A 22,900-nucleotide genomic window follows, 5' to 3' on the forward strand; every position below is an offset into this window, starting at 1 on the left:
ATAGAACATTAAAACTCTATTAGCAAACTCATCAATAATGTTTCTGTCCGTGGATGACCTTGGCAGTTTTTTGCAGGGAAAACTAGATGAAAGTTTTCCACTCATGCCAACTAGATATCATTTCAAATAAAGTTCTTTTGCAATTCAAAAACCATAGGGAGTTGTCCTCACAGAATGTGTCATTTTAAAGCCCAGATTTAATTCAAAGATATGTGTTGGCTCTGACATAAACAGCACATCTAACAAATTGTATTGACTCTTAGGAGAGAATCTACCCTGTAGATACAAAAGTCTGCCAACAGACTTAAGGATGCTCAAGGCAAACAGCATTACGGTGGCTACGGCCACCAAACAAACTGCAAGAGTAGAAAAATAATCCATAGTTCTGGAAATGTACAAATGGCACTAAATCAAGCAATACAAAATATAAGAAAAAAAATTCTCTTCAACTTCTGGTGCTGATATCATGAAGTATAAAAACCCATACCAGACAAAGACAAAAGCTTTTGTATTTGATTAAGACTGAAATACTGGCCTCAGTGTAGGATGTATGAGCAGGATAAGGAGCTCCTACTCACAATACCCTCATGCAGGAAGCTGCTATGACTTGTTAATACTAAAGAAGACACTAGGGAGAAGCACCAAGAACTGGGCATGCAGTGATGTTCTGGGCTTTATCCGTTTGGAATCTGAAGTCAGAAACTTGTTTCCAGAAGATTCACATAAGATAAACAGAAACTGAAAAAACTGACTCCTCTGCATGAAAAATTATGTAAAAGCTAAAACTTGTTTCTCGTATTCAAAATTTGTGGCAAGTGACTTTGAATGTTTTCCTAACGAGAATCTGAGAGTTGCAAAATCAAGGAAAGATGGCCAAAAAAATCTTTTGGTTAAGCTCTTGTGCGTTTTGTACATAATCTCAAACAGTCCTGCAGTATTACGGGTGTGTAAATCACTGCTGTACAGTGTGACAAAAGTAGAAAACACTGTTACTTTCAAACCGGTGCCACATTTATCTTCTTTCCTTTCTTTTAATCTTTTCAAAGACAACTGTCAAATGCAATACTATTCGTTCCCTGAAGCCAGGTTAGATAATATTTGTTTCTTCAGTAGATCAGTTAGATAATATTTGTTTCTTCAGTAAAAATGATTTTATATTTTTTCATACATTTCTAGAAAGTCTTAATACGTCTTAATAGACTTATTAAATTTATTAAATAGACTTAAAAAGTCTATTTAAGCAATCGCTTTGTGCATAACAGGACTTGTGCAGGGATTCAAGTCTTCCCCCAGTCTAACTGCAGCAGCCCTGGCAAGCTGGGTGGAGGGAGCCCATATTTCTCCTGCATCCCTCCTGATCACACTGCCCTCCCCACTGAGCCCTTTGTGCAAGGACGTTGGGCATGTCCTGCAGAAGACAGCTGTGCCCATTTCACATTCCCAGAAGGGAGATTATTTCTTTCCTAAAAACAAATTGCACATCATCTGTACCCTCTTCTGAGTGTAATGAGGTCTGAGTTCTGTAAGACTTTCACTCCAAAAAGACAAAGCACGTTCAAGTTAATGTATGTTACAGTAACACAAAGTAAGTTAAAGCTACCAAAAATTACTAGACTTCTCAAAATGAGCTTTCTTCCTCTACAATGAAGCGGATTCAATGGATATTAGCAATTTCTAAACTGACAGATAACCATGAAATCAAAGAATAATTTCCTTCTAGAGGCAAAATCCAAACACCCAAACATTAGACTAATAAATAAGAATTTTATCATTAATTTCAGCACATTTACTGAGAAGTTTAGCCCAGTGATGCAACTCCAGTGTCCCATGTCAGAACGCCCTATCCTTGACCTATTTATAAAAACAAGTGAAAAACATCATGAAACATTAAAATATTTTGAAGAGGAAAAAAGAGAATAAGGAAAAGATAAAAAAAACCCAAACCCAACAGGTAACGGGACATATGTTCTGGCTGAATACAAATGTTTATCTGAGTGAATCAGCACCGGCAGCTTTCTCTGCCTGAACTCCCTTCCCTCTCCCTTCAGGGCCAGGTTTGTACTGAATATTTCTGTTATAAGAGTTTGAACTTTTCTCAAGTGTCTGAGTAGAAGAAACTAAATTCTTCAATAAATGTAAAGCTTTGCATGATACATAGCTGAGGATTCAAAGAAAACACTGGCTTATTTTAAAAATAAAAAAGTTGGCCTAAGCACCCAAACAGTAGGATACTTCAGTTGTTTTCTCTCTTATCTGCAAAGCCAGGATGGAATTCTAATGAGAAAGGATTTCTTTACTGACACTTTCAAAGAATCTTGTTTATGGGACCATAGAAGCAAAGTTGTTCAAAGGATTGCAGGGCCTTCACCTATGGTCTTTGCCATAAACAGTAGGTGAGGAAGAATAGAAATATATGAGGAGAAAGGGAAAGAAGATGTTTACCACCAGACAAAACAAGCTTTATTATATTTTAAAGAAAAATTCTGTTCAGCTCAATTTGGCAAATCAATATCCTATAAATAGGAAATGTGGCATTTTAATATTGCTTTCTTTTAAAAACTAAATATAATTTTAATACCACTTCAAGTATGACTGAATATGCACCCAATTTAACTTAAAGATGAGAAGAAAGCCTTGTGAAGTCTGATCCCAAACAGACAACCCACAAGGATCACTGGAGCTTTAATGGCTCACTCTTCTTCCTGGACTTCTATTGCACTGAAGTGCCAGACCATGAAAAAATATATATATCAACTAAATAATCAACTATTCTAGAAATTTGTGTTTAATTTGAATATAGAGTTATGAGTCACTTATTTTCATTTATCTTCCACTGTTGGTTTTTCAGGTGATGACCTGGGATGCCAAAATCAGCATATATGGTACAGCTGAGTAAGGTATATGTCCAAGATTCCTTTTCTTTAAAATTACAGATGTACAAAATTCAGACCAGTGGCAACAGCACATCTGATGAGCTGCATTCTTGATTCACTGTCAGACGTCAGTGAGCCATCAGCTGGAAAAGCAAATTAATACTGCTCGAACGGGTCTATAAGGTTACCAGACTACAGCTTATTTCTGATGGGATTTTTAGAAGATGTAATCATGAAGATAAGTGTCAGAAGTCTCAAAAATATAATTATCACTAGGAATTATTATGTGCAGTACTCATAGGTATTTTACCTTTTATTAAGGCAAAATCACAGGTATTTATTTTGTAGCCTGCAAATAATCTAATGCATGGTCAGAGTCAATTAGTAAAAAGCGCAAGAGATGATCACTCTAAACTCCATTCAGGTCACATAAGATAGTCTGTCACTAAAGTTGCATACAGAATTGTATTGTACAAGAAGGGAAAAAAAAGATCAAATGTAATTAATAAATTAATTAATTTACTATTAAGAACAATCTTCCTTTGGCTGTGACGGATCTCCATTATTTTTCATAGTTTTCAATTAAAACCACAAAATAAAAAGATACCAAATGTGGAATTTAAAATATTTTTGCTACCAAAGCATAACTTACCGACTCACAACCAACTGATAAGACTCTTTTATACTTTCTTTTTTTCTGTTTCCAAGACCTCTTGAATTTTCTATGAATCCACAGCTGCTTCTTGACCTTCACTTCCATAGAAATCAGTGAGAGCTGAGGGAAATGAGCCTAGCAGGACAGGGTCCCAGAAGCTCAGATTGTAATAAATAAAGTTATCTGTAGTATTCTACTGATATAGAAGCTTTTAACTAATTATTTTTAAAAGGAAATGGTGAAAATATTCTCTTTTGTTGGTTGAAAATCTTCATATAACATGAGCTATGTAAATACAGCTACGCAAGTGAAGAGCAAAGAAGTCTGCAGAGCTAATCCACCTCAGTGCAGTTTCCCTTACGATGTGTACAGCTTCTTGCTATCACACACTAGATGAAAGCAAGCTAAAGGAGAACACGTGTACAATAAAATACATTTTGGATTTATTAAACTCTACTCTAACAATTGAATATTACCATACTACATAAAAGAATTTCTAATATTCACATGTGAAATACCCTCACGTGGACTGTCTCTCTCTTCCCTCTTCACTCTCTCCACTCAAATACATTATTTCTGCAGAGACAATTATTTTATTGTGTTGTCTGTAAACTATGATCCAGGAATACCATCCAGTAGCCTCCAAAATGACAGCCTGTGAGGAGGAGGCTATGTTAAATATCTGAAAGGTCCAGAATTGCTCTAATGTTCTTCCCCACCACTACATCCATCTGCTGGGGAGCAGCTAAATATTCAATTTTTTCCCCATGCACTTTAAGGCTCTCTCATTTCCATTCCTTTCTGTTTATTTCAAATGTAGCATTTAAGTTTTAATTATTTTCAATTATCTTCTAGTTTTTCCCTCATGCTTATGTGATTACTGTGGCTAGCATACCTGTAATACTATATAAGATTTTAGTATAACCTAATAAGACTGAGTGGAAAATACAGATATGGCCTTCGGTTCCCCAAGAGGACCCTGACTGTGTCTAGCCCAGTAATTCTGCAGCTACAAACACAGCACATGAATATGTGTTGTAAATCAAGTCATTTTGTTGAGAAGAAACCCCCGACCCCTTCCGTTTTGTATGCTACTCTTCTCCTTGAGTTTGGACACAGCAAGATTGTGTTTGCTGTCTTTTAGCTTTGTTACAACAGACACAATAAAACTGTGAACCCTGTGCTGCAAAAAACCAATTTAGACATGACATGCCTGCTCTATGTCCTGGGTCAGACTGAAATGTTATTTTTGAGAATCTGGCAAAATGTATTTTGTTTGTTTGTTCTACAAAGGTAAAGAATCAATAACAAGAATGAAAAAGGTCAGACCACGTTCCTTCATGTCATCATGCCAACAGGAAGGCCAACATACCAACAGCCTCAAGAAATTTAAGCAAGCAGATCTCAACTTGTGGAGTAGAAGGAAAATAAAAATCATACACGGAGGTGACACGAAAGGCACTAAAGACAATGCAATGATTCCCTCTTGACTTTGGTTTGAGCTCAAATATCATTATAGAGACAAGGAAATAAGGGGTGGGAGGAGGTTGGGTTTTTTACAGACATGCACTGGCACACATGCACATACATGCAGTTAAAAAGCAAATATATGAGAGGGCTCTTACCCCGCTGAAGAGCAAAGAGATAAGCATAAAACCATTCCCATAGGATACATACACCCAAACTTTAACGATACCCTGCTATGCCTAGCGTACACTACTGAAGATGCCATGAGTGTTTCTTGATTATATAAAGATTGTATCTTACTACAGTGTAAAAACCTCCACCATAACAGTGAGCACTCTATAAAGGATTAGCACCTTGGGTTTCCACGTATTCTAATTCAATCTTTAAAAAAATGTGTACTTGTGTATTGAGCTCCAATTGTGATTTCAAAATTCTATGAGGAAAGCCTTCTCTGAATCACCCATCTTTATAAACAATAATTTTTTGCAAAATACACAGGAATATTATTATGCCAAAACTGTAAGTATGTGCAAGTAGTTAGAGCACATGGTGCAACTTGTTTCCCAGTAGAGCTCCTTGCTGAAGCAGTGCTGTAAAAGCAAATAGTTGCTTATATTATAAGGTAATAAACCCAAGTTACTTTCTGAACTGTTTCACTGCTAAGGTATTTTAATGTAACACTGGTTATAAAACACTATTAACATTCAGATTTGTAGGGTCATAGACTAAAACCAATGTAAATTTTGGCAGTCTTAATATTTTAAGGTCCTTCATGTGACAGCTTTCCAACTCTCTATTAAAACAATTTCCTTCCTTGCAATGACAACTCAACGGAATATTTCCCGTTATGTTTATGAAATGTCTGTTTTCAGGTTATTATACAATATGTGGGCTTAAGAGTAAGCAGAAATATTTTTATGTTTTATGAAGATATGTTGATATCATCTCTATGAACTTACTAGGAAGTTTTCTTCTTCCTTAGAAAAATTAATCTTGCTATTTTTATTTGCTGAATATCTTCATGAATCTGGCTACGAAATGAAGTGTTTAAAATTATTCCAGCCCCAAAATGGGACAGAATCCCAGAAATGCCATTTAATTAGACCCCAACATATGAATTAATACATCTTAGTACAATTTAGCACAGGAGAGATCAGCATCTTTTTCGTTATTCAAGATGAGAGGGGAATGTTGACCTCTCATCACCCGCTAGGACTTCATTTTCCATCTTCCCTTGTCCACTGGAGAATAATCACATGCATAGCCATGGGAACTATCAAACACTTAGAAAAAATTTAAGGGAATCACTGGCATTCATGTCCCTGGAACACTTTTTAAGGGTATATCTGCCTTAGAGTTTTATTAAAGTGCATTTCTGAAGTAAGTCCCAAGTTGTATCCAGTTTTTGTTATTTGGTTTACACCACAGAATAATTCCTGAATGCAAAACTTGCATGTTTTCAGATGATACTAGATGCTCTCCAGAAGTGCATTTCCCATACTCCAACTGATGATGGGCATCCAGACCACAGCAGGAGGTTAAAGCTTGCCCAAAAAACTTCCCCAAAACTCATATATTGTTGATATGTGGCATCAGCAATGATCACCTCACTCAACAAATCCACTTATATTGTGTCCCACTGTTTCTTAGTAGGGAAAAAGACCACATCCTTCCTTCACAGAAGCCAAAATCCACCCAGTTTTTATCTTTGTTATTTTAGCCCATGTCCATAAAAAGATGAATTATCCCGCGAAGGAGTCAAAGGTTTTCTTTACTTTGCTGGCCTTAACACTTGAACTGAACTGGGAAAAGGAATAGTGACAGTGGTTGATTTGTGATCTCAACTCATTTTTATGGCAAGAGCCTTTATGATAAAATAGTGAGATCACAGGCTTCACTTGATATAATCTGAAATAATTTATATAAAATTACTGTATACGATATCAGAGACTCAGGAACTTACTGTTAAATTAAAGAAGAAAAATTCTTACACAAAACCAAATAAATTCAGGAAACAAAACCTCAGGCATTTCTTAGATTTATCTGCAATAATTTAGTGTGAGAACACTGCACTAATACAAGATTTTTTGAATTAGTAGAAAATGGTAACGAAATTATGACTGAAAACAACGTACTCATAACTGATTCTATGGCACCGACAGTATGACAAAAACAGTAAAACCGTGATGTATTTAAAAACAACCAAGAACCTTCTACTTCTCCTTTAGCATCCCTTTAGAAACTTCCCTCTTGAACTTACCTGTGGTGCAGTTGTTGAACTCTATGTCATCTATTGCTGCTCCTCCTCCTAGGTCTCTGGTACGAATGCCTTCAAAGATAATTTCAAAATTCCTCCGTTTCCCCAAGTGTAACTCGACTTTGTTCCACTCGTTACTGTGATGTCCTGATTCACTCCATATTTTCACAATCCCATCAGCAGTCTGAAGTTTGAAAAAAAATTATATGTAGTAAGATACACATAAGTATGATCAAATACCAGTTTTGCAAAAAAATAACAAACCAAAAAAAACCAGAGAGAAGACTGGAAGACACCTCTTGACAGTTTTGTCAAGAAATGGTAAACATATGTTTTGCTAAGATAATAGGAAAAATCACATGAACATCAATAGTAGATGGAGTCTTGGTACAAAAATCACTGTGTGTATGACTGAACTCCAAAACAGAACATTTTGGTAGAGTTGCATTTAACTTTAGATATTACTGAGATCCATTCTTTGTGTTCAGAATATATTACTGGGAGCAAGGTTAGTCTACCATTTTAAAACTAGGGTCTCAAATAGGTAAAATCTTTTAAAAGTTGTTACAACAATAGCACAAGGGAAAAAAAAGCTAACAAATATAAGGTAATCATATGTTTAGTGTAGTTTATTTGAAGGTAAATAGGAGTATTCTGACTTTCAAATACGCTAATATATTTTAAGGCTTTTCTTTAAGTGCCCAATCATATCACTTAACTTGTAAGTGAGCAGCAAACAACATGCTTCATTTTTTAATAGTGGTATTAGATGGCAGATGCACCAGTTTCAATTGCTGTGAATAAATGATACATATATATGATGGCACCAAAGTAAATATTTGGAAAATTTTGTATGTCACAATTTATTTTTTTTATGACTGTGTGACCAATCATCCAAATCGTAAATGAGAAAACTTTTCCTAGTCTTTTCTTATCAAAACCCATTAGTACTCCACCTAGAGTTAATAAAAACACTGTACAATACATCAAATAGCTAAATGTAATGCACAACAAGAGTTCTAAGCAAGTAGTACATAAACAAGCAAAATCTAAGGGAAATAGAGACAACAGTAAAAATAGGCAGGGAAGCAAATTAGTCACATTTTTTACACATGGTGAACCTGTTAGATCAGATTTAATAAGATTGTCTTATGAACATTTATGATGAGGTAATTAAGTTTGGTGCTTTATTATATTCTCAATGTGTTTCTCTCAGTGAACTCCTGACTCTATTTATGTGCCATCATGTCAGAGACCCATTCACTTATAGGGTACACCAAGCCCCTCTTAGGTCTCTATCAATGCAATTAAGGGCACCTGGAATCAGAACAAATATGATACCCTTTCTAAAAATTCCATTTAAATTTTAACCTGGAAACACAGCACAGAGGACTCTATATTAGCACTGAGCTAAAAAAAAAGGGTAGATACTGTAATCAAAACTGATTTTAACAACTTTAACAACTTTAATCATATTATTCTTGTTCATCAAATATGTAGTCAACAATCTAACTTAATTGTTTCAGTAACTCAACAACATCTAATCCATTGATTCTGATATTTATGAATAATCTCTGAAAGATTATTACATATTTTTGGCATAATTTCTTTAGCCTGGAAACATCTTCCATTTTTCCATGGCATGAATAAAAAGGATAGTTATCATGAGTTATACTTGGCTTTAAAGTCTCCAACATGCAATACAAAACAAAACGTAGAAGAGAAGCACTTTTTAACATGTAATCCATTTGTTGTGTCTGGAACCTCTTCTGTCTGCCCTTGAGAACTCTTTGGAATGGGAAAATTTCCCAAAAATTATTTCTAAGAAATTACTGATTAATTTTACAAAAGTAGTTCAGTGCTGTGCATTAGAGGTGAATTTAGGAGAATTAAAATGAAGTGGAAAATATTACTAAATCACAAGGGAAATCCTTTACTTTTGTGCATTTAAACAAGATAGAAAAATTCAGAACTTCAAAATTCATAAACCTCAAATCTATAAAAAAATTACATGCATTTATGTTTGGATGTATGGAAGTCAGAGGAACTTCTTAATATATACAGAGATAAATATTTGTACAAAATCTGGAAATGGTAAATGTAGCACAGTTAACTAGAATATGAGCCTCACTTTTTCTGTTAGCCTGATTTTGACTTCTCATTATATTTATTACATTATATTCTGTTCACACTTATGTTAAATTCATCATGCTGTTTTTTGAGTAACGGATGCTGTGAGTACCAAGTAACAGTGATCACATACTTTTTTAGAAATACCCAAATAAAACGATATAGCAATCAATTTGTACACAGTGTTATAACCAGTAAGTACCAAGTGTTTATGTAGTTATGGGAACTGGGGTATTTTTCCCCATGGGAAGACACTGAAATATGTAGAAAACTTTTTGCTAGAAAGAATTTTTTTCAGATAGAAACTTGACAACAGAAATGGAAGTCTCCTTGCAGTTCACAAATTCCTGAATGTGGGTACACAAATAAAATGCAGGAGAGACATTTCTTTTCCTGCCTAGGTTCAGCAGCAGCGGTTCCTACACAACAGCAGCACATCATAAAGCATAAAAGGCTGATTATTCCCTTTCCCAGCTACAGCTCTGCGTAACAAAATGAAAAGCAAGCTCATCCCCTGCGTAACCGCGTGAAGGCTGTTCCAATCCAGAGTGAAAAATCCCTTCAAAACCACAAGCCCTGCGTGTTGGCTGCACGAAACAGCCACGGAAGAGTCACTTTGTCAGCTACAGCTCTATGTAACAAAATGAAAAGCAAGCTCATCCCCTGCGTAACCGCGTGAAGGCTGTTCTAATCCAGAGTGAAAAATCCCTTCAAAAACACAAGCCGTGGGTGTTGGCTGCACGAAACAGCCACGGAAGAGGTGGGAGAGGGAGACAACAGGACACTTGGCTCTCCTCTTTCTTCTCTCTGGGCCCAGACAGTGGAGCTGACTTGGCTCAGGGGCGTAAGCTATACGCTGCTTCTGGATACATACTTGGCATAAGAGGATCATCGTTTATAAGCTTTGCAGATTCCATTTCATGAATTATTGTTTTGTTTTCTGCATTCTCCAGCCATTTAATCTGTCTGGCGCTTTGGTATTTCTTTCATATCATTGGAATGTGTTTGCTTCTAAAACAAACACAAATATGGCCTGAGGGGGGGGAAAAAATCTGTCTGTGCTTTGACCTGTCCATTGCATCTAGAAACCCTTTGAATCCTTTTTCGTTCCCATATACTTGTATTAATGTAAAAGAGGGATATGCAAAAGAGATATATGACAATCAGAAGAAATGTGTCCCAGTGTAGAGGAGGCTGGAGGCCACAGTGTTACCTTTCTTTCTGTTTCTATGAGGCTTATTCTTCTACTGACACAAACTCATACTGATTGTCTAGATTGCTCTTCAACCTGGGCTTGTGGCAAAAGGCCCAGTCTAGCTCTATGCTCCAACAGACTGATAAAATATGGTTAAGATCTGTGGCTTTGGCAGATAGTATCAGCGCTGCCTCGTGTGGGTGGGTTGATCGTGCTGGCTGTTGGTCAGGGCAGAAATCCCATTTTCCAGTTAACCTGCAGGAGTCTGGCTACATGTGGTCCTTTACCCAAACAAACCAAAGCTGTGATCTCTCTTGCTGTCATCCATTACTACCTTCCTTATGTTTCATTACGTTTGCCCTGGCCTTCCTTCCAGTTCAGATTTATTCCTCTCATGCTCTGCCTTATATTCCTAAAGCAATGTTATCATCCAGCATCCTCCTACTGCCTGCATTTCTGCTCCAGAGTGATAGACAGGATTCTTGAATCACTTAAACCACCAGCCTACCCTCCTCAGCCAAAGAGGGCATTACAAAGTAACATGGAAAAATAGCATCCAGAGACAAGTGTATGTGAAAGGAAAAACCCTTCTCTTTCCAAACAAATAGCTAAATTGCAGTTCTGAACTACAAGGCTTGATTATAATTTTTGTCTGTCCTGTATATGCAAGTCTTTGAAAGAGGGGAGAAGAGAGGGGCTCATATCTTACTAGACACTGAATGCACACACGAAATATTTTTGCACTAAGAATTGGTCAAAATCTTTTTCCTTAGCAAGATACCTATTTGACAATGAAATGCTAACAATGACACATCAGTGCAAACACATGACAATCGCCAGATTTTCGTCTGTTCAGACTAAAGTCTTATACTGTCTCTTCAATATCTTTCTGCAGATGTCTTTCTCATTTGAGGGGAAATGTGGCTAAAATAACTTAATCTTTCTTTTTCATGTTTACTTTTACAACTTTTGTGAATAACCGTACAACTTGCATACCACTCAACCTTGTAATTTTATAGTTGCTATAATCCTTCTAAATCTTATGTTAATATTTTGTAAACTCTGCGTAACATCATATATAATAACACCATAAGTTAAAATTCAGAAGTGCTCATCATCTCATGGGTTGAGGAATGCTAAAGCCTTCATCCAACTCTTGTTTTATCATCTATACAGCCCATTCTTTTGATTATTTTGCCTTTTTGTGAATGGATTTTAACTGATTTTTAGCGGAATTTTATATGTAATACCAGAATTAACTATTTTAAAGGGTCTTTTATACCACAGACCCAGCTTTCTCTTTTTGTCATTATCAAGAAGCTCTTTCTCTGCCGGTCTAACTTACGATATAGGAATACATTGCCCATTTATTACCTATTCAAATGTAAATATCCAAGTTTCCTCCTGAGACCCATCCCTCTTCCTGGAAAAGGACTTTGTCTATATTTTTTCTTTGTTTGCAAGTGAAGTGTAGAAAAAAAATCTTGCCAACAGTTAAGATCTGGATGCATTTCTGTGATTCTTAGCCATGACAAACAAGTTTCATAGCTTCTTTGAAAACCCAGTGAATCAGTCTGTCTTTCAAAAGCCTACATTTGTATGTGTACATACCTATCAATATTTCAATTGCAATGCCCAATACTTAATTGGCACTTAAGTACTGTCAGGAAGGAACAGTACAGCACTGAGTTATCAATAAAAACTCCAAGTACTATAATAATTCTTGTTCTTGGGGTCTCAGATGTTTTCCTTGTGCAAATACATAGGGAACCACTAGAACTTCCTAGAAGGAAAAGAGGTGCAGAACGTCATCACAAGAACACGCAGAAGTTACACTTTGCATAGACAATCACAGCAGCCAGCATAGTCCAAATGTTTCCACGGACCAAAAATGAAAAAGTCACGTTTCCCAATTATAGCTCCTGACAGACAAAAAGTTCTTTTGGTACCACACAAGCTAACCTGATAACATGTGTCTCTACCTACAGCAGAAAAGAGAGAAATTTAGTCTGATTTATCAATAGCATCCTCATGATAGGTCCAGATGGCAACGAGCTGATTTGTTTCATCCCAGAACAGTAGGAAGGGAGGGAGCAAGCAGTCAAAATAGCCTTAACGATCACCTAATCTTGTTGTAGACAAAAACAGTTAAGGAGCATTATTTGTTGGTGATATCATCAGCTTTACAGCGCAAGTGGACCACAAGCTTCAACAGAAGAACACTTGCTAGAATATCATGTTCTACTTTGAACTTATTTCTTCATGACATGTGGTCCACTATTTATTAGTACAGACTACTGCTGGGCAACACCTCTGGAAAGTTCCTCAGAACATAATTTTTACAACCTATTTTCTAATTCTGTACTTTAAAATCCCTTAAAATCAACTTGAGAAAACCTGGAAGTTCAATGTTATTGACAGATCAGCTAACAACATTTAATTTCTTCACCAAAACACACACTGAGACCACAAAAAATAGATGTCAAAGAGAGATTTTTCACTTAAGGTCTGAAAAGTTATTATTAATTGCATGTCACTGCCCTCTATGGGTTGAACATAGTCAAAGGTCAAGCTGAGGTGATGAGCCATCATTAAGGAAAACTTACCAGTTAAAGGCATGTTTTCCCATTGACTTGTAGTAATGGGTCCTGGTTTTCCACTGTCCCATCATGCTGAGCCATAAACACTCTCAGACAGTGGCAGAAAGAAAAGAAACCAAGAAAACCATAACCTATTTAAATCTGTATGTCTATATGTCTAGCCATACTGGAAAATTCCTATTAAAAATCCTAGAGGATTTTTAATCTATCTCCTGATAGTCTGAGGGGAATTATTTCTTAATGATTTCATTATATTGCAAATCAGAATTTCTTCATGCTTGTCTTCATCTGAAGAATGATCTAAAGTGTTTATAACCCCTCTTCTGAGAGCTGCAAGGGGAAAGTATATGTTACTGGGCTTAATATCCTCATTAATTCACCTGGGGATATTAAGATTGAAGGAGAGGGGAGAATTTCTGTCTTAGAATTCCTTTTATTTTGTGGCTGGGTTTAATATTTTTCCTACACAGGAGAGACCACCGTTATTCTCACAGCTACATTTCTAACACAATCAGAACAATATTAAGAACCAAATCCAAAGCATGCAAGAGGAGTATGTAATTTTCTGCTCCAAGATATTGCAAAGAAACTTCTTATGAATGCATTTTCTGTCAGAAGAACACACAAAGTATTCCAGATGCAATTATAAAAGTTCCACTATAAGACAATCTACCTTGTTGTGTCTGCAGTGAAAGAGCAATGAAACACAGATTTTGTTCTTGATCTGCACTGCTCCTTCTGTTCATGTTCTGAGCTGGGTTCAAAATATTTCCCTGGTTCATTTGCATCTGATGTTTATTTCAGCAGAGCCATGGGAAATGAAGCTGAGCTTACCGAATGGAAGGAAGGAATAAAAACATTCACTAAATATTCCTGGACTCTTCAATCCAAATATAGTTGAGGGCTTTTCAATCAGAGACAGAATATTTTGAAATGATTCGTCAAAAAATATTAACTGTTTATTATAATACCATAAAAAGACTTTCAGGATTCACTGTATCAAAAGGCTTCTCTTTCTGCAGCACCCTTCAGACTTTTGAAACAAGTCAAACTCTTTTTACATAACTTTTAAAAATGATAGGAAAAAAGCTTTTCTTCTCTCAGGTTCCTTTGAAAACAGTATCTTCCTGGCAAGCTATTACTATCCAGAATTTTCAAAACAAGGTATGTGTTATGCAAAACACAGAAACATAGTACAGAACAAGTGTAATGTGACTTTAACTGTGACTGTTCATTTCTGTAGCTTTTGATGCATGATAACCCCTCTGTGTCGCCTAAGTATTTCAGGAGGGCAGTTCACTGTTCAGGTTATCTCTTCTTGGTTTAGAATCAAGTGTATTTTCAAGGTGTGCAAATGAAGTTAATTAATAAACCTAGTTTTAATGAAATATTAATTTCCTTGATGTAGTATCATCATTAAAGCCTTTTGATGGCTGATCAAGTAATTTAAAGATGAAGTATTCCATGGTGAGGAATGTTTCTCCCCTGCTTCCTCCTTTCACTCAACAAAGAGTGGAGTGCAGTCCTGCACTTTTACATGTACATCTAAATTCTCCAAATCACAAAACAGTGAATTTCTTTACTGACATTTCTAAATCCCATCTCCCTTCTAATTTAGAAGGTTGAGAGAGAGTCCCATTTCCAGAGGGTCTGAGTATCTTCCTTATATATTTGGGCTGTTCCTACCTCAACACTGCAGTACACAGAATACCTGCTTATTTTTAAAGATCTCCGTTCCTGGGATTAAATCTTTCATATGTAGCTTGAAAAAACCTGCACATTAAAATGCAATAAAACTGAAGACTGATGCTGTGGAGCAGAATCTCTTATCTTAAAAGAAAACGATTTGAATTATTGTGTCGTCTTCACCCCAAGTTATTTTCAAAGCATATGACAGATTCTATCTCTTTTTCATTTCTCACTGATTTTCTCTTAAAACTTAACTTCCTAAAAACATTGCTTAGATTATTTGAAAACAGTAACTGAATGGTACAGTTTGACCTTGTATTTCATTCAAGCAAAAAAAGCTCTACATCAAATTAATCCACATGAGGTAAATAATTATTACAATTATTTAAATGAGTCAAAGAATGAACTGAAGTCAAGATTTATTCACCCAAGATTTGAATTTTTGATGTATTTCTTTTCTTTCCTCTTTCCTTATTTTCCTTTTTTCCATTCTCACTCTTTTCTTTTCTTTTCTCTCTTCTCTCTTTTCTTCATGGTGACATGAAGAAAAATGAGAGCAGGCAATAAGGTCATGAAGACGTGAGTTATGAATGAGCACGTGTGCCCTCTGGCACACTGTCAATCATCGGGCTGATAACAATTCAATACAAACAGTTCAGCAGTACTTTATAACGGCACTAATTACAATAACTCCCTTCAGCTTTGACAGGCCACTTTATTTTAGAGAGAGACACATACTCTATATGGTAAGTTTAAGGTTGGCAAGTGTATGCAAACAAACCGAATAAAACATTTGTACGTGTCGTTAATCATGTAGCAAAATCAGGGTGCAGCAGCAGTTATTTACTATTCTGCCGTTAGCTACTGCTTTGAAAATTTGTCTCTCCTATTAAATAACCCACAGAGACTTGTGGTTAAGATTACCACTACATTTAGAAAATTACTGCTAATTATCTGAACGTTGCAGCTTTGCGTTAAAAATATAATTCCAAAATTATTAACTCCACCTAGAAATGCTCCGAGGGAGACAAACAGAAACAATTTCAATGTAGAGAAAGATTTTAAACTCAAAATTTACATGTTCCACCACTAAGGTAAGGGATGCTGTAGGATGCACACGATGGGATTCTGAAGTATTCAGCAAATGGAGGTAGCAAAACAAAAAAGAAGAAAAGAACAACAACAAAAAGGCAGACAACAGAACTGCAACGATCTACAGAGTAGTGGTCCCAAAAGACAGGAAAATGTTAGTGATGGGTAATGCAAAAGGGTGAGTTTTACTTTAGGGATATGCTTCTGAAAGTGATGAGCTTTGTCAAGTTCCAGTGACTTTAATGAAGACACACGAGTCTCAGCACTGAAGAGAATACATTAAAAATAAGTTTCTAATTTTTCAGAGTCCTATTTTGACAGGAACCAGAAATGCTGTTTAGTATGTCTCTGCCTTCTATAAAAACACTTGAAAAAGAAACATCAAACTGATCAAATGGTATTTTTAAGAAATTATTTCATCCAGAGGAAATGTATACTGCATAAGTACATTAGTATGCATGAAAAATTGGCTTCACTTTTAAGGATAACTTAGAAAATCACATAATTGCATTTTCACAGTGCATTATAAAAAGAAGGAAAACAGCAAGATGAAACACTGATATTTCAGCCTTCAAGACTTTTATTAGAAAGTCTGCATGTATTAGTCTCAGCAGGTTTTCATAATAAGAGTTAATGACAAAGCCCATCCATCCCTCCCTTTCATTTCCTCCTCTGTGCAGAGCATTAAGATGATTCTCACTCTCTGAAATATCTCGTCTCCAATTTTCAATTCCAAAATTAACATCACTGTAATAAAGGAATATGCATTTCAGCAGGGAACAAGCATTCTAATTAACACATTTGATAAATAAACTTACACCGCTGATGAAATTCCCTTTTTTAACATGCATACCACTTTTGGAATTTTGGAATTTCATAGTGAATTCCTTTAGAGCATCAGAAGGCATTAACAGTCACCCTGTCATCAGTGTCAGCACTTGCAATATTTCTAGGAGCTAAATGGCAGACTCTTGGTTCTTAATTGCTCTAAGTACTGAGTTGAGAAAAGCCAGTTTCAAAAACACTTTGATAAAAAATGACTGGTAATTCATCTGGAGACAGGATTTTGTTTCAAGCAGGTAGGCATTTCAAGGAATGACAAGTTGCTCACTAGCAAACATGAAGTTACACTTTTAAAATTCTTATTTTGGAAAAGAATTCTGTACTGAGAAGGCAAGAATAATGTATTGATTTTCTTTGAATTATTCTGTGAGTATCACCTTAAAACTTTGATTTATCACAGAATGATAGGGGCTGGAAGGGACCTCGGGAGATCATCTAGTCCAACCCCCCTGCCAGAGCAGGTTCACCCAGAGCAGGTTGGACAGGATGGTGTCCAGGTGTCCAGAGAAGGAGACTCCACCACCTCTCTGGGCAGCCTCTGCCAGGGCTCTGCCACCCTCAAAGTAAAGAAGTTCCTCCTCATTTATCCTGTCACAGCTGTTAAATCTACTAGATTTCCTTATAGCCAGCTTTCATTTATAACCAAACTCTTCTGTTTCTTGTTTGCATCTTTCTACATTCCCTTGATACTCTTTCCGTCAAATACACTTTTATGTGTTTAGGCTCTTAAAATATGTCTTCATTCTATATGCTATCCTTACCAATCAGAACAGAGAAATAAAACGACTCTTTGTAAAACAGGATTCATTAGGTACCTTGTACTACTTCAGCCTGTCTTCATTTCCTAACCCTTTTGGCCCTCCTTTCTCCTCAAATTTAAAAATTTCTTCTTCATTTCCGAGCATAATCCACCTTTGATTTTGGTTTTTAGGTATCTTAATGGATACAACTGTCATTTCTTGCATTTCACTTTTTTTTTCCCTTTAGCTCTGTTGCTAAGACTGAGTAACAACAAACATCAAAGCCATTTCAGTAGATCATTAACATTTCAAGAAACTTGGTTCCATTTTGTCTCAAACCTTGTCACACCTTTGTTTTAGTCGTGTTTTACAGGCTTCCTCAGATTGCCCCATCTTAGAGTTGAGCCAACTGGAATTCTCTGGAAAACCAAAGCTTCAAAGAGGAATAATCAGAGTTACAAAAACACCAGGAAGACCAGGCAACTGTCACAGCCCTCCATAGTGCCAAATATGAGGACAGTGTGCTAAACATTGTGCAATGCTAGATTCCTCAGATTATGAGACAAAAGTCAAACCTTTACTAATATTGATTGCCTAAACAAATGCAGAATTTATACAGCAAGAGATGAAACAAACCAGCTTATGAATCAAGATCATAAATGGACATATGCAGAAATGAGATAACCCCAGATCTGTCATGTTTTTCCTTCTATAGAGGATACTCTGAATACCCTATTTAAAGATGTAAGGCAGAATCACATACCAAATTTCAGCTTTTCATTAAGAAACTTTAACTCTTTAACTCATCTTCTGCACATCTTTTCCCCATTAGCGTTCTCCTTTATCAGTTGGATTACGGAAGAAGAAAAAGGATACAAGCTTGTTGTCCAAATAGGAGGTGCATGCTCTAATAACTCTAGAACCAGTAGTGACATCCCTCTTGCAACCCAAGCTCAGAGCACCCATCAGGGAGGGAGCTGGCAAGGCACAGCCCCCTGAATGCCTTAGAAAGTCTGTGCGTGTGACCAGCCACAGTGAAACTGGAGCATGGGCAAAACTCACATCTCAGCACCACAGGTCACACCAGGTACCACTAACGTGTATTTGTCCAGGATGTCTTTTAGGAGGATGGTGAAACACCTTTCTTTTCACATTTGCTTGTGACCATCTATTTGTGTGCACTGTCTGAAATAAGTCAGATGGCACAGCATTGTTTGGCACTTTCATTGCCTTTGCTGAATGTTGACTAAAACTTTCAGCTAGGACAGAAATATTGCTTTGCTGCACCAAAAAAGTTACTTTGTCAGTTTTGCCTGTGGCCACTCAAACTTTAGGAGAGTGGTCACTCTCCTAAAAATGAAAGAAATTAACCTGGGCCAGATATTCTCACACTGAATCAGTGTTTAATACAAACTAAATGGAAAGACTGATAAATTGCTCGACTCAGATAAGGTATCTACCAGTTTGGATATTTATTCAATATTTAATTGAACTATAATTTCAAACTTATCAGGCAGTGGTACTAAAATTGACTTATTCATCGACACATCTTATCTTGGAACAATTTATCATTATGTGTGGTCCACTCCTGGGCAAAGGCCTGCTTGGAGGAGGAGCACCTTACTCTTCTCAGCCACCTGGATCAAAGTACTCTTCAAGGGATACAGCAGGCAGGCAGAAGCTGTGCTGCTGGGACTAACTTTTCCTACCTGAAACTTGGAGAGTTAGTGGCTAAGGTCAGAAGCATTTTCCTATTCACAGTCCCACAGTGTTTACAAAAGCACTTCCACAACGTGGGAATCATGGAATCAGTCTTTGTGAAAGTCCACTCAGCTCTTCAAAATGTGAAGATTTGTTCATGAAGAATTTAAGCATTATCATTACAGCTGCCTTGAAAAATAAAAGCCAATTCAGCTGAACAAAGCATCTAGAACCTTTCAGAGATTTTGTTTATTTTAATCCATATATCAGTTTAGTAATTCACACCTAATACCACCTTGATTCCGTGCATAAAACTGAATGTAAGGAGTGGGAAAATATATCTTTGCAGGGATTCTGCTGACACAAAACATGAAAATTTTAAAAAAAAAAAAAGGAAAAAGGAAAATAAGTACATATATTTGGTGTAAACTAAACATACTTTTTTTTTTAAAAAAAGATTATTTTAGGGGAGTACAATAAAATCATAACACCAGTAAAAATTCTTAAGACTAGCAATAGTAATTCTTAATTCTTGTACACTGACATTAAAACATTGAAGGTTTTACTAAATATTTTATCTGTCACTTCTTCAAAGAGACAAGTCTGCAGGACAAGGATTGACATGAATATTCCCTACTAATTGTCAAAGACTATTTTATGATTTTTCATGGGTAAAAGAGAGCGATTACTGTCACTCAGGTGTCATCCCTACTTTGATGTAGTGGGATGTTCACTGGGATATAACTGTATTTCTTTCTTTGTGACATTTACTTTTACAGCCTATTTGTATTCTGTTAGAATATTCTTTTCAATTGGATTGTAGCTTGGGCTTGTAGTTATATAGAACAGATCCTCTGGGATATTAGAACAACTGGACTGGCTCAGAGGAATCAAAACACTAAGGCTGAAAAAAATAGAAATCTCTTTATATAGTCAAAGCTTGATTAAGTATTTTTAAGCTTCACTGCATTGATCCTGAGCAAAGAGACATCTTTAATAGGAATGCTCAAGTCTTGTCTCTGTAATATCTGATTGATACGACTATTTATTCCTTAGAGAATACCAAGGAACCAAACATAATCTGTAGTTTATGAAATACATTCTCTACAAATTGAGATCTCTCATAAATGACAGATCTCATTATATTAAAACACTTCAGTGAGATTCTGTGTCTTTCCCTACTTCTCTCCCTGGTGGTTGCCACCTTAAATGTTCAAGGACATATAAAGTTATAAATATATATAATATGGTAGGGGTGTAGAAGATAAAAGTTTGTGAACAGATTCACGAGATATTGGTGTTTGCATTGCCAGCACAGATATGAAATATCTACATAAGTAGCCAAAAATATTTACTGAAATATCAAAAATTTCAAAATATCAAATATTTATCCAATGACATTCCTGAGTGTACCCGATATTGTTTATCAAATGTCACACATCTACAGGAAGCTATATTGAAAGCAATAGACATGTTTCCTCTTACAGAAGCTTACTTTAGAATGAGATAAATCATACCTAAGACTCCCTTTGACATACCAAGTAAAACCTCACCATTAGCAAAGAGAGCCTGGGGTGACCGCTGTACAGGAGGCATTTATGACTTTAAGTAACAGGAATCCCACCCACAGTGGGTCAAATTACAATTTAAGAGCAGGTCCTTCGATCTTAACGTATTTCTTAGAAAAGAAATCTACCTACTGGAGAAAGTACAGAGACCTCTGTCTAAGATGTCTTTCCTGTGGTAACATAGAAATAATTTGGCTGCATATAGCTAAAGGTTAAACAATTCTCCTGATTTGTTAATTCCATAAGATCCATTCTTATAATAATGGTAGGGTTTGTTTGGTTTTTTAATTAATTAGCACTAGCCTTTGAAAACCTTCATGTCATCTAAAACTCCTAGAGCTAAAAACAAATTAATATCCCAGATTGATTAACAGCTTCAACTATTCTGATATGTGCGAGGTAAAAAATGCAATTTTTAGTGTTCATTTCCTTCTTTCAGTGCTCCTGCTGAAAGCAAAATCGAATATACTCTGCAGACCACACAGTTAAACCTGTATCTTCCAGAGATTTACGCAACCGGTCTTTTTGATTCCTGATTTTAGTAGTACTACAGTATCATCTCGAATTACTTCAGTAAGTCAAAGAGAAAATCACATTAGCATGGTTTCTTCTGCTAAAAAGCCTTTTCTTAAGAGTAATACTAAAATTCCTTATATGGACTCCTTGGTTCATTAATTTTGCAGATACAGCCTGGCAAAACTAGTGGGAATGAATTACAAATTAATGAGGCAAGGTGGGAAGTGATGAGAGTAGCTGGACAAACTGAGGTGCGTGATTATTAAATCATACATATAAGTATTAAAAAATTCCTAGTGTGATACTTCACAGAATCACAGAATCTTCATTATTGGAAGGGACCTTTGAGATCATCAAGTCCAACTATACACACACAAAAAACCCCCACAAAACAAAACACCCAACTCAACAATCTCGGGCACTAGAGCATGCCCTGAAGTGCCACGTCTACACCTTTCTTAAATCCCTCCAGGGATGGTGACTCCACCACCTCCCTGGGCAGACCCTTCCAGGGCCTGACCACCCTCTCAGGAAAGTCATTCTTCCTCAGATATAACCTAAACCTCCCCTGCCCCAACTTCAGACCATTTCCTCTGCTCCTGTCATGATTCCCTTGGGAGAAGAGGCCAACCCCCACTCTCCTTTTAGGGAGTTGTAGAGGGCAATGAGGTCTCCCCTCAGCTTGAAATGAATTGGAATCAGATACTTCCATCTTTGTGATATAAATTAGATGAAATACAGAAACACATTTGTTTTTTTCTAAAGCTACTGTGGATTCAAAGCTGTAGGCCAGAAACTGGAAAGATTTCTGGAAGCATAAAAATTAGACTTTTCATGCTAAGACCCTTTATTGATTCATCAAAGTAATTTTAAGCACACTACAGCTTGATACTACAAGATCAAAGACAACCAGAAACTAGAACATCTCCAAGACACTAAAAACGGACTGTGAATTCAAAATAAAAGCCACATTAAAGAAGGATAAAACTGGAAAAAAATTAATGTTCTACAATGAGCACTAGTGCTAAATTGGTGCTTGCTGAAGTTTTGCTAATATAACATCTGTTCAGTTCAGTCTGTGTTTAACAAAAGGAAGATGCTTTTCTCAATAGAAGACCAAGGGGCCTTGGTTCATAAAAAGATATGAGAAAGGAACAAGGAAAAAAGATAGATCTTTCACCTCATGTGAGATTAAATGGAAGTCTTAGAAATGGTCAGTGTTGTTTTTTTTCAAGTAGGGTTGTTGATCAGGAAAATCAGATACTGTTTTGAGATTTCAAGTCTGATCAATGCTGTATAATTTCTAAAAGACATCAGCAGGCACTAGGTTACACATTGCATTAATTGTTTTTCTTAATAAAAAAAAAGATATGTTAATTAATTTTCTACAAGTACCTAATATTGAAGAACTGATATGAAAAACTAATAAAAATGCTCAAAGCTCAAGACTACATCTCTATTGCTTAGAAAAAGTCCTTTTGTCTTTGTAAACATATGCTTCTGTTTTACAGTTGCTACATTAAAAACTCCTAATTTTGATGTCTGTTGCTTCAATAAAAATCATTCAACAGCAA

At 36.1% G+C, this 22,900-nt stretch overlaps 1 protein-coding gene across 1 annotated transcript in view; it reads right to left on the bottom strand.

The window, feature by feature from the left end:
• Positions 1-22,900, bottom strand: part of MALRD1 (MAM and LDL receptor class A domain containing 1) — a 279,653-nt gene that overhangs the window by 95,115 nt on the left and 161,638 nt on the right. The window contains exon 30 of the mRNA XM_014945933.1: positions 7,256-7,436. Within this exon, the coding sequence (XP_014801419.1) occupies positions 7,256-7,436 (181 nt within the window). The remainder of the gene's footprint in view (positions 1-7,255; positions 7,437-22,900) is intronic.

This window comes from Calidris pugnax, unplaced genomic scaffold (genome assembly GCF_001431845.1).
Source record: "Calidris pugnax isolate Ruff unplaced genomic scaffold, ASM143184v1 scaffold19, whole genome shotgun sequence".
Lineage (NCBI taxonomy): Eukaryota > Metazoa > Chordata > Aves > Charadriiformes > Scolopacidae > Calidris > Calidris pugnax.